Raw genomic sequence first — 17,477 nt, 5'->3', positions numbered from 1 at the left:
AATCATGAACATAACCAAGCACTTGTTGTTCGTGGCGAACTAAGAATATACCCAAGTACTATCACGAGTAGTTTAGCCAAACGGATACATGACTGAGAGAGTTTTTATAGGAGAACATGGGTGGACAGAGGTTCACTTCCTGCTTTTCCTCTCGCTCTCTCTTTTACTCACGATACTCTGTTTCTTTTGCTCAAAATCCAGTCTCCTTATATAGGAGCTCTCACTTTGCCTGCAATGCATGACCAAATTATGGTCATTTAATGATGGGTTTAATGTCTTCATTAATGTCAAGACATTACGAAATCATCATTAATGGATTTAATGTCACCATTAATGTCGAGACGTTACGAAATCACCATTAATGAATTTAATGTCGCTATTAATATTGAGACGTTATGGAACCACTATTAATTTCATATTAATGGTTTCGTTACACTCTTGAGCAGACAAAAGAGACGTGGGTCTAACATTCGACGCGCGTAAGTCGTGCTCACACACGAGTTAACTTGATTCAGTACAATCTGGACCCTGGATTTGTATCCACCCTTACGCACCCACGAGTGAGAGAGTCTCTCTTCATGCATATGTTTACAATATCAATACATGTGTTATAATTTAAACCAACAACAAAACTAAGAGACTTCTAATGTGCGACTAAAAATTCATGCACAATAAAATCTATTCGTTTCCACCTCTTTATTCCATTCACATTTCCAACACATACACTAACATCATAACCATAATATACTTCATTTACAAGATATCACAAACATACATTTTTTAAAAATATCATGCTTACAACGAAAAGCTCACAATTTTAATATTACATTCACCATAAACTTTATTTTTTCTATAAAAAAAACTAACCATTCACTATTCTATTAAATCTTACCTTGATTGCCACATAAACTTTATCATAAATTTCATCAACCTTCTTAAAGTAAGAGTACCTCCATTTTTTCTTAAATAATAAGAGAGCAAACACACTCCATAAGCCAACAAAATATCCAAGTGCACTACTAAGATAGATTATTAGCACTGGGGATAACATTGCATGATCTTTGCTTGACACAATGATAGCATTGTTCCTAGGAAAGCAACTCTTGTTTAATAAGTCTCCACAAAGATAAGGATTGCCAATATAAATGGATGCATCATCTAGTGCTTAAAGCTGATTTCCATAGGGAATGTTTCCAGACAGGTTGTTATAAGATAAATTCAAATGGTTCAAAGCATTTAATTGTGACACGCCTTGAGGAATAACTCCTGATAAATTATTAAAAGACAAATCCAAAGTTTCCAATGAACTCATTCCACCGATGCTATCTAGGATCTTGCCTTTGAAGTAATTCCTTGATAAATTCAAAGTCTGGAGTCCAGCAAGATATCCTAATTCTTCAGGAATCTCATTTGTCAATTCATTGTTTGAAAGGTCTATACTCTTCACAAGATAAAGGATAGATGAATAGGTAAGTTGGCTTCCTTTTGTGTCTAGAGTAATACTTTCACTTCCGCTAGAAACTGGCATTGTCTCTAATATTGCCATTTCGTCAAACCCAAAGGATGGAAGTGGTTCTACTAATGTCGAAATCATTGTGCTGAAATTTCCAAAGGAATGTGGTATTAATCCTGATAATTTGTTATTTGCAAAGTCGATAATTTGCAGATCTCCCAAATACCCAAGTTGTGGATCAATATTGCCATTAAACATATTTGAGCGCAATTGAAGAATGTGTAACCATTGCCAACTTTGCCCAATTCACAAAGGTATATTTCCAGAGAATTTGTTATCGCCAAGATCAACAACCAATAGCTGATTGCAATTTTACAATGACGATGGAAGATGCCCTTTTAGATTATTGTTATTCAAGTGCAAAAACTCAAGTCTCATCAAGTTTCCAAGAGAGCTTGGAATTTCTCCAAAGAGCATATTATTTCCTAAACTAATATAATAAAGAGATGAACCCTCCTGCCAACACTGGGGAATTTCTCCGGATATTTGATTGTTTGATAAATTGAGGTGTTGAAATGTAAGAAAATTACATATACTAGATGGTATGCTTCCATTAATTTGATTATATGAGAGAATTAAATATTCTAATTGTGGTGTGAATAATGTTGGAGGCAACGACCCTGAAAATGCATTATCAGATAGATCTAGCAAACTTAGTTTGGGTGGCAAATGAGGAATTGGACCTTCTAGTAAATTCGAACCAAAATTTAAATAATATATATCAGTCAAACTCTCTAGGGATACTGGCAAAGTACCACTAATTTTATTATGGGAGAGATTTAAAAAATAAATGGTAGAAAAAGAGTTCCAAAACCATTCAGGTAAGTTGCCCTCTGTACTTGTATTGTACAAGTGCATAAACCTGATGGATTGTTGTGAACGAAGCCATGTAGGAAATCTAGGTCCTAACTTACAAGAACCAAGGCTAATTAACTCTAATTGAAAAGGAGGGGTCCACTTGTGGTCTATTGCTATGGTAAGGAAGGGGTTATCAGACAAGATCAAAACCACTAGTTTTGTTAGGTTGGAAAGGTGGAACTCAGTAAAATCACCCTTAAAGGAATTAATAGAGAGGTCAAGATACTCTAAGTTGACTAGTTTCCCAATCTCATGTGGTATTAATCCAGAAAATAAATTTGATTCAAGAACAAGTCTATTTAAAGTAGTTAAATTTCCTAACTCATTGGGTATTGAACCAATTAGAGAACAATTATTAAGGTGCAGTATTGATAAGCTTGATAGATTCATAATCCCCATTGGCAAAGAATTTCCAAGAAAACTAGAGCTCAGGTCGAGGTATGTTAGATGCTTCAGGGGCCGTTTGGTTTAGGGTAATAGGAGTGGGGAATGAGAATGAGAATCATTGATTCCCATTGTTAATGTTTGGATTATAGGAATAGGAATACAAATAAGGGAATAAATCTTTGAAATTGGGTAATAACTCATTCCCATGTACCCCCCTTCAATGAGTCATTACTCTATTTTCATCAATCAAAATATTCCCTTATTCCAAAAATACCCTTGACTTAAAACTAAAATTTTCTCCATTAATATCAAATATCAAAATATATTTATTTATTTTTTCTTTCATATCACTTATTTCTCCTTATTCTCTCTCATTATATTTTCTCTCTCATCATAGTTTCTCTCTCATCATTTTATCACACACTTTCTCTCTCCTTAATCTCTCCTATCACACTCTCTTTCCTCTTTTTTCTCATTACACTTTCTCTCTCATCATACTTTCTCTCTCCTCAATCTCTTCCATCGCATTCTCTTCCTTCTTCTTCTCCTCCTCATCACACTTTCTCTCTCATCATGCTTTCTCTCTCCTCAATCTCTCCCATTACACTCTTTTTTTTCTCATCACACTTTCTCTCTCATCATACTTTCTCTCTCCTCAATCTCTCTTATCACACTTCCTCCTTTTTTCCTCAACACACTGTCTCTCTCATCATACTTTCTCTCTCCTCAATCTCTCTTATCACACTTACTCCTTTTTTCCTCAACACACTTTCTCTCTCATCATACTTTCTCTCTCCTCAATCTCTCTTATCACACTTACTCCTTTTTTCCTCAACACACTTTCTCTCTCATCATACTTTCTCTCTCCTCAATCTCTCTTATCACACTTACTCCTTTTTTCCTCAACACACTTTCTCTCTCATTATATTTTCTCTCTCCTCAATCTCTCCCATCATATTCACTGTTCTTTTTTTCTCTCACCATATTTTCTCTCTCCTCAATCTCTCTCATGACACACTCTCTCCTCATTTTTTTCTCACTATATTTTCTCTCTCTTCATCCTCTCCTATCATACTTTTTCTCACATTATATTTTCTCTCATCATGCTCTCTCCAATCACATTCTCTTTTTTCATTTTCTCTCATCACACTTTCTCTCTCTTCATTCTTTCTTATCACACTTTCTCTCTCATAATACTTTCTCTCTCATCATTCTCTTTCATCATATTTTTCTCTCACATTCATCTTTCTCTCACATCTAATTTTTTCTCTTATTTTCCTTTAAGGGTAAAAAAGGAAACTTTGATTTATTCCGATAGAAGATATACAACTAACCAAACATTGCTTTTAAGAGTGATATCCATGCTCATACTCATTCCCATTCCATAATACAATGATTCTCATTCCGATTCCTATTCCTAGGAAAGAACCAAACGCCCCCTCAATTTCCATAACGTATCAGGTAGGGGACCAGAGATCAAATTCCAAGGAAGATCAAGATGTGTGAGGCTAATTAAGTTGCTAATTTCAATAGGTAATGTTCCTCGAATTTCACAATATTCAAGTTTAAGAGACGAAAGGCTTGTGAGATTCCACAACCAATTAGGAAAAGAAGAGTTGAAGTTGTTGAAACTAAGATCGAGAGTTGTGAGAAGTGTGAGGTTGAGAGGGAAATTGAGAGAAAGGGGGATATTACTAATACTACAGTCATGTAGATTTAATTGTTGGAGAGAAGGTAACATGTTGATTGTTGATACCAAATTATGGGAAACATCGCTGAGATTCAAATTGGACATGTCCAGATAAATCAAAGAAGAAAGGCCGGAGAGCCGGTCTAGGCTGTCACCATCTTTAGGAAAATAAAGATTAAAATTTCCTCTGAGATCAAGATAACGAAGATTAGTTAAGTTTCCAAGATGAGGGGGAATGATTCCATTGACGTCAGACCAAGAAAGATCAAGATAACGAAGATCAGTTAAGTTTCCAAGATGAGGGGGAATGGGTCCACTAGAATTGGAGTAAGAAAGATCAAGATACCTGAGTTCGTGAAGAGAACCAACGAGAGGTGGAATTTGGGAGCCCTCAAAGTCATTGTAACTGAGATTTAAGCTTTGCAAGTGAGATAAAGACAACAATGATGGATGCAGCAGCTCACCCCTCAAAGTCGTCTCTTCTTCGTAACTCCAATTGCGTTGGCCACCAATTGGATTTTGAAGGTTGAGCTCGGCCACTCGTACGCTGCCCGTTCTGTTACGTTGTAGCAGACTACGCCAGTCCATGAGCAGCAGTCGTCTCCTTGGGCCTCCTGCCACGAAGACAAGCGGTCGGAAGGATCTCGGATGGCGGCTTTGTAATGCAAGAGAGCATCTCTCTCCCCTTGCAAGCAGCCCTTACTGCTCACTCTCCCTTCTACTCCAGTTCCCTCCACAAGAAAGGAGGCGAGGATGATGATGAGCCAACAAAGCATGACAAGAGGAAGCTGATAGTAGCAGCGGTAGTGGGGGTGGTGCAGTGGCCATGGCTCACGGAAACGAAGTGCGCTTCTCCAGGCCGTTGCCATACTCTTTAATTTGGTGGATTCTTTTCTTAGGTTGCAGCCCAAAGGCAATGACAACCACAATTTATATTGAAGAATAAAGAGTCTATTTCCCTCGGCCATTATTGCAAGAATCCGTCTTCATGTTCTCTGTGGAAATTGTCATTCATCTGCTATAGCAAGTGGCCAGGGGATTCTTACACCAGTACAAAATCGAGTATAGCAGCTTGGTACTTGATGACTCCATGTGATAATGGCAGCACTGCTAGGTTTTACAATAAACCATCACAAATAGTTTATAGTTTTATAACACTTTGTTTATTTATTATAAAATACATCAATAGTGGGAGAGATAATGTTTGATATTTTAAACAATTCAATTTAAAATAAGTAATTGTCTTGTGACCTTTCATTTTTTTTTAAAAAAAATCCATTTAAAACGACTTCAAATTCTTCCACATTTTACGTCCTCCTCTTCCTAATTTCTACATGAGGAAGTAAAGGGACTTTTTATCAATAACCACGAGATAGAAGAAGAGGATTCAATTCTATCGTATTGAGTTCCTTATATATCTTTGTGCTGAGTTGGCAATCTTTATCTTTCTTAACATCTTAACACTCAGTAAGTAAATGAGAGAAGGAGAGTTGCTTTCATGAGAAAATTATAGATGTGATAAGTAAATAACATACAATATTATTTCAAATTCTACTAATTTCTCTTAGTATATATTTTATTGGATTATGGAGTGTGTCTCTTGCTATTCAAGAGAAAATGGAGGCATGGAGTTTATATGCTAAATGAGATAGGATTGGATAAAACAGTGAATGAGATTGTTTTGAAGAAGATCAGTGGTCAACATAACAATAAGTAATCATTCATGTTAAACTGTGAGCTTTCATTATAAGTTTAGATCTCTTGGCTAATAAATATTTAGAGACGTCTCAAGACCGGCGCTGCCCAAAGATCACAATTTTCCAATTTAATTTACTTTTATGTCTGCATCAATCAGCAAGTAGTGGTACGTCTGTCCTAGATGCCGGTTATGAAACGCCAACAACACTCACGAGCATACCAAGTCAATGGCGAATAATGCAGTTGAGGTGGTAGAAAGAATGAATGCATGCATGCATCTTGCTAACTGCAATTAACTTAGAGCGCCCACTAGCTCAAGAATGCGACCTCCTTTACCACAAGCATTTCCTTCTTCTTCTTTTCTATCAAGATCAAATTTCTATTTTATTTATCAAGTTTAAACAAATCTATCAAACAGAAATATATATAAGACACATTTGTTTTCATATATAAGAAATTAAACAAACATGTTTCAGTACTTACAAACATAGAAATTAACATTTGTGTTTCTGATAAGCATTATTTAAACTAGCTTAGCTTATTTATGGTACAAACATAGTGTTTTTTAAATAAAAAATTATCATTATTTATTTATAAATAAATGAATCCATAAGTAATTATATATGTAAGGAGAAATTAAGGCACTGGAGGACGCTTATTAAGTTTAAAGGTGCTGCTTAAATTAAGACATTTTAACATTTATTCATGACTAGCTAGTTCGACTTTACAACTTTTAAGTACAAAAATATGAAATTTACAACTTTTTAAGAGTACAAAGATAAGAAATTCATGATATCTAGATGTCAATATTGACTTGCATGCATACTTAAATCAATAAACAATTAATTTCAGGTATATTTTTTAAAAACTAATAGGTATAGATTGTGGTTAAAATAAGAAACTGTATTATTAATGAAACTTATAGAGAACTTATGCTGCGGGGGAAAAAAATCTCAAGGAAAAAAAAAAGAAAAAGAAGGAAGCCTCGTTTTTGACCTTTAACATCTATAACCATATCAACAATATTATTTATACTCATTAATGATATGAAATGAAAATAGCATAAGTGCATTCTTTATATCATAGTTTACATTGACAGCACAACCATAACATTGTATCATTTGTAAAATATTACAAGTATATGCTTCCTAAAAATATCACGCTTACAATGAAATTGTAAGGTCACACTTCTAAAATGAAAAATTACTACCTGTTGCAATGTTGATCATTGACTTTTTCCAGAAAAATCTAATCATCCACTATTATTATTATTATTATTAAATCCACTATATTATTTAATCTTATCTTAATTGCTATATTAACTTTATCATATAACAAAGTAAGAGTACCTCTATTTTTCATGAATAGCAGAAAAGTAAATATATTTTATAATCCAACAAAATATTCAAATGTACTACTAAAATAGATTGATTGCTTGTTACAGTGATATTATTCCCATGATCAAAGAAACAGGCTCCATCAATTAGAGCCTATTCCTCAAATATGTTATATGGCTCAACAAGAGGATTTTAATTAAGATATAGAAACAAGAGTTTTAAATAGAATAATTTTGTTGGAGATAGAGGAGTAGTCCGAATTAAAATTATAAATTAAATCAGACTAATCAAACGGTCAAGTTGCCAAAGAAGGAAGAGCTGCTTTGGATAGCTGAGTTGGTTAGAAAATTGAGTTCTCTTGTATGTCAGAGTGCAGAGTCTCGACTGTAGATCCCGACTTTCCGAGTGTAGACTCTCGACTGAAGAGTTTGAGTTGTAGAAGACTACAAAGCCCGAGTAGCAGAAGACTATAGACTCCCAAGTGTAGAATTCATACTGCAGACTATAGACTCCTAACTGAAGAGTCCCAAGTGCAAAAAAGATATTGAAACATACTTTCAAGTAGTTTCCTTAAAACAGATTCGACCTCCTTTGATTGTGCTTTGAGATTATGTTGGACGTTTGTTTCCTAGGATATAATGGTAGAACCAAGTACACAATATGACGGGTGGAGGAAAATCTTTGCTATTAGTTCTGTTCTCCTTGTTCTTGGTCACAACCTCCTTATATAGGAGCTTAAACCCTTGCAGTATTCAATGACCGAATTAAAGTCATTTACTATTCATTAAGCTCAAACGGCGAAAGGTTACAAATTTTGTCCCGATCGGTCCGGCATTTAACACGTGTAAGTTGTGCTCGTACACGAGTCAACTTGATCAATATAATAAAGACCCTGAATTTGCACCACTTGCGCACCTACGCGTGAGAGAACCTCTTCCCATATATTTATTCACATCATCAATACATGTACAATAATATAAACAAACTATAATACCTTAAAACTTCTAATATGAGACTAAATTCATACACAAAAGTATACTTTCTCCTTTTTAATTCACATATATCCAACAATATGCTGGATACCTATATGGATGAGGTTTGAGTTGCTAGCGAGCATTCATGTAAAAGCTAGTGTGGTAGAGATGAAAAAAAAAACTATAATGGATCGATGAGATTATTAGATAAGATTTTAAAAAAATGTGAACTAATGACACAGATTCAGAAAACTATCAATTTAAAATTGAACATTTCATTGTTAGTATTCTGTGTTCAGTACATGTGATCTTAAGTTGTGATACTGCATCTTTCTTTCAATTGATCAAACTGTGGAATAAAACCATACATCATTGATAGCGAGAATGACCTTTTCTCTCTACTTTTATTACTTTCTAAGTGAAACCCTGTTGCGACATGCAATCACTAATTAATGCTAATTTGATTGGATGATCAGGTGATCCAGCAAAAGATGTGCTAAAGGATAAATTGGAGAAGATTGATGATATATACATTCATCAATCAGCAATTGTGAAGATTGATGATAAATATATTTATCACTTTGTTTCCTCCTCCTCCTAGTTGTAGTGTTAAATTAATGATCTAAAATATGGAATGCATATTAGAACTCAATTCAATTTTATTTTTTTCAATGCATCAATTGTTTATAGTCCAAATTATATTTTTTGCCTTTGCATCAATTGCTAGCCAAATAGTTTACAATGACAATTATAATATAGAAGGCACTATTTTTAATTTTTTTTTTTTTATTTTAAATTTCAGATTTGTATTTTTCCCCCATTTGATTCTAACCTTTTTCGATGTTTACCTTCATTGTATTGATGTTAACTAGTATTTGGAATGTAGGAGAGGCGATTTCACCTGCCATGGGTTCAACGATGTAGATTCTACGTAGGACTATCTAACGATTTTGGTGGGTGGTTAGTGAGGGACTAGTGAAAAGACATTTTATTAATGCATTTGTGTTAGCGGTGTAAATGAGTCAAGTCACTCGTGAGTGTCGCTCAACTAAAACTCGATTTTAGTTTGAAGTTGACCAACCTCAAGTCGACTTTGATTAGAAATTGAGCTGATCTCGAGCCTAAATATTACTGGTTCGGTGGCTTGTCGAATCAAACGAGACAGTAATAATATATATTTTATATAATTTTATAATATATAATATATTAATTTGTTTATTAAAAAAAATAAATAAATAAATTTGAGATTGAGCTCAACTCTACCAGCTCAAATGAACTCGAGCTTGAGTCAAGCTAATATAAATCAAGTCAAGCCGAGTTCAAGCCTAGGTTAGTTCGCGCTCAGTTTGTTTACAGTCCTAATTTATCTACGTAAACATATGATGGGAAAGAAATCCGAGAAAAAAATCTATAAAAAGGAAAACACTAAAATTATTATTTAATAATTTCAACTTACCTTGATTTATTTTTGTTTTTCTTTCACCTTTAGAAGTCCACTTCACCTTAATAAAATTTCAATTTATCTCATCTTTTGCCATTATTACAGGTTTGTTAATATTTATTTTTTATCTTTAAAAATTCTACTTCATTTTTATAATTATTTAAATTTTCTAACTTTTTAATGTATTCTGTGGGATATTTCCTTTTTCTTTTATTTTAAATTTATTGACTCAAATATTACCTTGTTCGTACTTCTATAATCGCTCACTTTATCTCCTTATTAATTTTTATCTACCATAAAAACTTAAGTTTTTTAAAAATTTATTTCCCTAAAATTTTCATATATAAATTTTGTGTCATAGATTACACTAAAAGCACAATCATAATATTATTTCAATTACAAACTATCACAAACATATAATTTCTAAAAGTACCTTGCTTACAATAAAGTTCACCATTCTAATATGAAAAATACTGATTGTTACCATCATTATTGACTTTATTTTATCTTAAAAAATTAACCATTCACTATTCTATTCAATCTAATCTTAATTATCACATAAACTTTATCATAAATTTCATTGACTTTTTAAAAATAAGAATACCTCCGTCCTTTCTTGAATAGTAAAAGGCAAACATATTCCACAATCCAACAAAATATTCAAATGTACTACGTACTAAGATAGATTGACAACATTAGCGATAACATTGCATGCTCCTCTCTTGTCACATTGGTGTTGTTCCTATGAAAGCAACTCTTGTTTACCAAGTCTCCACAAAGATAAGGATTACCAATATAAAAGAATGCATCATCTAATGTTTGTAGTCGATTTTCGGAGGGAATGTTTCCAGATAAATTATTATAATTAAGTTTAAATAGTTCAGAGCATTTAATTGTGACAGACCTTCAAGAATAACTCTTGATAAATTATTAAAGGATAAATTCAGAGTTTTCAATGAATTTATTCTACCGATGTTATCTGGGATATTGTCTTTGAAGCAGTTTCTTAATAAATTTAAAGTGTGAAGTCCAACAAGATATCCTAACTCTTTAGAAATTTCATCTGTCAATTCATTATTTGAAAGGTCTATACTCTTCACAAGATACAGAATAGATGAAAAAGTATATTACTCTCCTTTTGTAACTAAAGTAATGCTTTCACTTCCACTAGAAATTTTGGTTGCTTCTAGTATTCTCGTTCCAGAATCAAAGGAAGAAAATTGTTCAACTGATGTTAAAATCATTATGTTTAAATTTTCAAAGGAATATGGTATTGTCCTAGATAATTTATTATTTGCAAAGACAATGATTTGCAAATCCCATAAATATCCAAGTTGTGGATCAATACTATCATTACACATATTTGAGCATAATTGAAGAATGCTTCCAACTTTGCCTAATCCGTAAAGATATGTTTCTAGAGAATTTGTTATCATCAAGATCAGCAACTAATAGCCGAGTATAATTTTACAGTGGTAATGCAAGATGTCTTTTTAGATTATTATTATTCAAGTGCAGGAACTCCAGTTTTATCAAGTTACCAAGAGAGCTTGGAATTTCTCCAAATATCATATTGTCTTCCAAATTAATATATGCAAGAAGTAAACCCTTCTGCCAACACTGGGGAATTTCTCCAAATATTTGATTGTTTGATAAGTTGAGGTGTCGAAATGTATGAAAATTACAAATATTAGATGGTATGCTTCCGTTAATATAATTATGTGAGAGAATGAAATATTGTAATTGTGGTGTGAATAAGGTGTTGGAACCCCAAGGTTATTTTGGTGTGATCAACAAGTTAAGTTAGGTCCTATGTTTTTCTAACCTTGTGTCTAAGTGTGCAGGAGCTTAGGATCACACGTAGTCGAGCGGAAGACGCAGCTAGTGAGAAAGACGGCATGCGGTGCGTCCGAGGGACAAGCCGCTGCGGAAGAGTACACCAACGGACGAGAAGGAAGCGTGCGGTGATTCCGATGGACGAGAAGCCGGAGCGGAGACTACTCGAGGAGCAAGAAACGCAGCTAGCGAGAAGGTCGGCACGGGGTGCGACCAAGGGACGAAGACTGCGGATGAGTATGCTGGCGGATGAGAAGGAACCACGCGGCGATTCTGAGAGACGAGAAGCCGGAGCGGAAGTCTGCTCGAGAAGACCGGAAGCTGGGTTTGGGTGAACCCTTTTCCGGATGACAGAGATCACCCAAGCAAGCGGATCCGGAGTAGAAGACCTGGGCCAAGGTGAGCAGAGCCGGAGCAGAGGACCCGGACTGAAAAGTCAACCAGAGTTGACTTCGAGGTCCGGGGCGCCCGGACCTGCCCGGGGTGCCCGGACTTGAAAAGTTGCCCAGATCGCAGTTGATGCGATCTGAACGTTGGGGGATAAAGTTTTATCCCCCCCAGGGCGCCGTGAACCCTCAGGACGCCCCGAGCAAGGCTATAAATATAGCCTTAGTCCAGAAGCTTTTCATCAATTCAGAACTCAAGCATTCTTTCTACACTTGTGAGCTTTTTCTGTAGTTTAGCTTCTGTTGCGCGCTTCATTGCTGTAAAAGGCTTCTCCGCCTGAAGGAGATACTAGTGTTACGCTTTCCTTGGATTAACAACCTCCCCGGTTGTAACCAAATAAATCTCGGTGTGCCTTTTTACTTTTCTGAGTTATTTTCTGTTTATCTATTTATGCAAGTGTTAGTTTAAGAGTTCGAGAATGGTTGGTTTTTTTTATAGGGCTATCCAACCCCCTTCTAGCCGGCCGCAACGGTCCTACAAGTGGTATCAGAGTCGAGGCGCTTCAGGAGGACTAACCACCAATCGAAGCAAAGATAATGGTCCGACCAAGCATCCACCCGCCGAAATACAAAGGGGATTTCGCTACCTGTAAAAAACTGATGCAGGTATTTTTGACAACATATTTTGAATTAATTTTAACAATGGAACTTGCTTTGTAGCTCTAGAGGACAAGGAAAAATGTCAATGGACAAAAAAGGAGCAGGCTGAATACGTGGCGAACGGCAAAGCAGAATACCATCTGTTAAGCGTTCTTCCGCCACAAGAAGTCAATTGAGTCGGCAACTACACCTCCGCGAAGGAACTTTGGGAGAAGTTCCTCGAGCTGCACGAAGGAACTTCCGAAGTCAAGCTCGCTAGATGAGATCTGCTTCGCAATCAGCTCACCAGCCTGCGACTTGGGGAAGACGAGACAGTCACGCATCTGCACTCGAGAATAAAAGAAATCATTGTCGGACTTTAGAATCTCGGAGAAAAGGTAAGTAACCGAGATTCGCTCAGGTATGCACTGAATTCTTTTCCTAGAAATTCAAAATGACCATCACTAGTAGATGCCTTTTACATTTAGAAAGATTAAGAAAAAATTTCATTATAAGAATTCTTTTCAACATTTGAAGTGCATGAGTCAAGATGTGCAGGAATGAAGGAGCCGAAAAACAATGTCGTCCTCAAAGCTTCGAGAGACGAACCTGAGTCAGAATCTTCTCTCGACGATGAGGAAATGGTAATAATGGTAAGAAGATTCAAGAAACTTTGTAAATCTAGATCTACTAACCATCCACAGGGGAAAAAGAAAAGGACGACACGTTGCTACCACTGCGACGAAGAACGTCAAGGACAACTGCCCCAAGCTGAAAAACAAGGAAAAGGAGAAGGGTAAGAAGTCTATCCAAAAGCGAAATGCCCTAAAGGCGACGTGGGACGATACGTCGTCGGAGTCGGAAGTCGAGGCATTCTCCGGACTTGCTCTAATGGCAAGTCATCAAGACGACGACGGCTAGTCAAGCTCTTCTGAAATGAGCATCGAGAGCATCGATGAAGGGGGAGCCACGTCGAAAGAAAACAGCAGTTCAGGGGGAGAAACTGACAACGAGATCAACAAGGTAAATTAGGTACGATCTCTTCCTCCCGACAAAATGTTTAAGTTCATAAAACTTTTAACAAAAGATTGCTGCAAATTAGAAAATGAAAATAAAAATTTAAAAGTAATTCTAGCTAAGTCCTGCCCCTTAGAAGAATTAGATAAATCAAAATTAGAAAATGAGAAATCGAAATCAGAAAATAAATATCTGAAAATTCAAGTAGATAATTTGAAAAACCATGCATGCTCATCTAATTTTAGAAAATTTAAAAATTTGAATTGGTATTATAGATATCACCAGGGACAAATTAGGAATATCTCTAGAAAATATGTCTCTAAAAAATTTTTAATCAATCCAGTAGGTTGGAACCTATTGGGTTCCTAAGTCATGTTTAAATTAAACCATTGATTAGACTTAGAGCTTTTCAGCGAGAAAATTAAACATTGAAATTCTTTATGAGGTTTTGTCTAAGGATGTGGTTATTGCTCTAATAACAAAGAAGGCCTAGTGCCTTACGACGACCTGAAAGCCAAAATATTGAAATAAAAATGTTTAATTAACTTTCTTATAAAAATATTAAGGTGGAAATTTAATAATGCTTTAAAAAGTCTTTTAAACATTTTTTCTTTCAAATCTTTTTTACTTAGAACTTCTTTTAGAAAATTTTGTTTCAAAAAATATCTTTATACTTAGAAAAAATTTTCGTGTGTAAATTTTTTTTGGAAAATTCAAAATTTAAGTTAGAATTTTTTTTTTTTTTTTTACAAATTCTCTAACTTAGAATTTATTTAGAAAGCTTTTTTAACCCTTAGATTTTCAAAATCCCATTTTTTATGTGATCAAAGGGGGAAAAGAAAAAGTACAAGTCTAGGGGGAGTTAGACAAAAATTAATTTTTTCTATTTTAACGGTAGACGAAAATTAATTTTTTTATTTTTTTTACTTAATTGCAAATTTAGTTAGTCTTATTCTATGTCTATTTTACTCTAACTTAACTTGGGTTGCTCACATCGAAAAGGGGGAGATTGTTGGAACCCCAAAGTTGTTTTAGTGTGATCAACAAGTTAAGTTAGGTCCTGTGTTTTTCTAACCTTATGTCTAAGTGTGCAGGAGCTTAGGAGCATAGGTAGTTAGCGGAAGACACAGCTAGCGAGAAGGACGGCACGCGGTACGTCCGAGGGAAAAGGCGCTGCGGAAGAGTACACCAGCGGACGAGAAGGAAGCGTGCGGTGATTCCGAGGGACGAGAAGTCGAAGCGAAAGACTGCTCGAGGAACAAGAGACGCAGCTAGCGAGAAGGTCGGCACGGGGTGCGACCGAGGGACAAAGATTGTGGATGAGTACGCTGGCGGACGAGAAGGAACCACGCGGCGATTCCGAGGGACGAGAAGCCGGAGTGGAAGTCTGCTTGAGAAGACCGGAAGCTGGGTTCGGGTGAGCTCTTTTTCGGATGGCAGAGATTACCCAAGCGAGCGAATCCGGAGTAGAAGACCCGGACTGAGACGAGCGGAGTCGGAGTAGAGAACCCGGACTGAAAAAGTCAACTAGAGTTGACTTCGAGGTCCTGGGCACCCGGACCTGCCCAGGGCGCCCGGACCTGCCCGGGGCGCCAGGAACCCTTCCGGGTGCCCGGACCTGAAAAGTTGACCAGATCATGGTTGACGCGATCTGAACGTTGGGGGATAAAGTTTTATCCCCCTAGGGCGTCTAGAACCCTCAGGGCGTCCCGACCAAGGCTATAAATATAACCTTGGCCCAAAAGCTTTTCATCAATTCAGAACTCAAGCATTCTTTCTACACTTGTGAGCTTTTTATGTAGTTTAGCTTCTGTTATGCGCTTCATTGCTGTAAAAAGTTTCTCTTCCTGAAGGAGATACTAGTGCTACGCTTTCCTTGGATTAACAACCTCCCCGGTTGTAACCAAGTAAATCTCGGTGTACGTTTTTACTTTTCTGAATTATTTTCTGTTTATCTATTTATACAAGTGTTAGCTTAAGAGTTCGAAAATGGTTAATTTTTTTTACAGGGCTATCCAATCCTCCTTTTTTACCGTCCACAATGGTCCTACATAAGGTTAGTGGTAGCAGCCCTGAAAATGCATTTATTAGATAGATGTAGCAACTTTAAGTTGGGTGGCAAATACGGAATTAGACCTTCTAATAAATTCGAACCGAAATTTAAATAATACAATGCGGTCAAACTCTCTAGGGATACCGGCAAGGTACCACTTATTTTATTACGGGAGAGATCTCTAAAAAATAAATTATAGAAAAAGAGTTCCAAAACTATTCATGCAAGTTGTCCTCCATACTTGTATTGTACAAGTGAATAAAAATCATGGATTGTTGTGAACGATGCCATGTAGGAAATCTAGGACCTAACTTACAGGAACCAAGGCTAATTAATTCTAATTGAAAAGGAGGGGTCCAATTGTGGTCTATTGCTATGGTGAGAAAGTGGTTATCAGACAAGAGCAAGTTGTATAGTTTGGTCAGGTTGGAAAGATGAAACTCAGTAATATCACCCTCATAGGAATTAATAGAGAGGTCAAGATACTCTAAGTTGACTAGTTTCCCAATCTCATGTGGTATTAATCCAGAAAGTAAATTAGATTCAAGAGATAATTCGTTTAAAGTAGTTAAAATCCCTAATTCACTGGGTATTGGACCAATTAATGAACAATTAATAAGGTACAGTGTTGATAAGCTTGATAGATTCATAATCCCCATTGGTAAAGAATTTCCAAGGAAATTAGAGCTCAGGTGGAGGTACGTTAGATGCTTCAATTTCCATAACGTATCAGGTAGAGGACCAGAGACCAATTTTTTTTTTAAAAAAAAAAAGATCAAGATCTGTAAGGCCAATTAAGTTGTCAATTTCAGTTGGCAGCCTCGCTCGAATTTCAGAGTTTTCAAGTCGAAGAGCGGAGAGGCTTGTGAGATTCCAGAATCAGTTAGGAAAAGAAGAGTTGAAGTTATTATAACCAAGATCAAGAGTCCTGAGAGAAGTGAGGTTGAGATGAAAATTAAGAGAAAGAGGGATATTATTAATGTTACAACGAGCTAGGTATAAATGTCGTAGGGAAGGTACCTTGTCGACTGCTGATATCCAATTATGGGAAGCAGAGCTGAGATCCAATCTGGACACCAACTCAGTTGTTATTTATTTATTTATTTATTTAAATAAATAAATTTATAAATCCGTTCAAGAATATTAACGAATCATGTTTATTAGTGTTGGAGTTTATATATTTTATATACTTTTGAATGAACACCAACAGTGTTTATAAATGTTCGATTTATTTATAACTTTAGTTATCTAAAACACTCATGTCCAAGGTTGTTTATCTTCTAATTTAAATTTGGATTGACTTGAATGTAGGAGATCTTTATACAAAGATGCCCCAACACCAAATTAAATTTTACAGGGCGAGAGGCCACATTCTACCTCCTCCATTCAACGTGATTGTTCTTCAAGAATGAGGGATATTCGATTATGATAGTTAACGCTATAACTAATCAACAATCCAAAGGCCGGCCAGTCAATTAACGCAGAGGAGGAAATGAAAGTGACCTCCATATGGTGAGATGTTGCAAGGTGCATCAGCCTTCACAATTATTAAGATTCTTCAAATCTTCTTCAATAAGTAACGTCATCCATGCCCAATCTAATCCTGTGAATTAAAATTGATAGCATGTGTTTGGTGCTACAATAAAAT

The 17,477-nt window shown here is 35.8% G+C and overlaps 1 protein-coding gene across 1 annotated transcript; it reads right to left on the bottom strand.

The window, feature by feature from the left end:
- Positions 1-1,165: 1,165 nt before the first annotated feature.
- Positions 1,166-5,317, bottom strand: LOC121999777 (leucine-rich repeat receptor-like serine/threonine-protein kinase SKM1). The gene is made up of 3 exons (XM_042554415.1): positions 4,995-5,317; positions 4,795-4,854; positions 1,166-1,598 (listed from the first exon to the last, which is right to left on the bottom strand). The coding sequence occupies exons 1-3, from the start codon at positions 5,315-5,317 to the stop codon at positions 1,166-1,168; spliced, it is 816 nt and encodes a 271-aa protein (XP_042410349.1).
- Positions 5,318-17,477: the final 12,160 nt, after the last annotated feature.

The sequence above is a fragment of the Zingiber officinale genome, chromosome 7A (genome assembly GCF_018446385.1).
Source record: "Zingiber officinale cultivar Zhangliang chromosome 7A, Zo_v1.1, whole genome shotgun sequence".
NCBI lineage: Eukaryota > Viridiplantae > Streptophyta > Magnoliopsida > Zingiberales > Zingiberaceae > Zingiber > Zingiber officinale.
The sequence above is the reverse complement of the archived record's forward strand: the minus strand, read 5'-3'. Positions and strand labels throughout refer to the sequence as shown.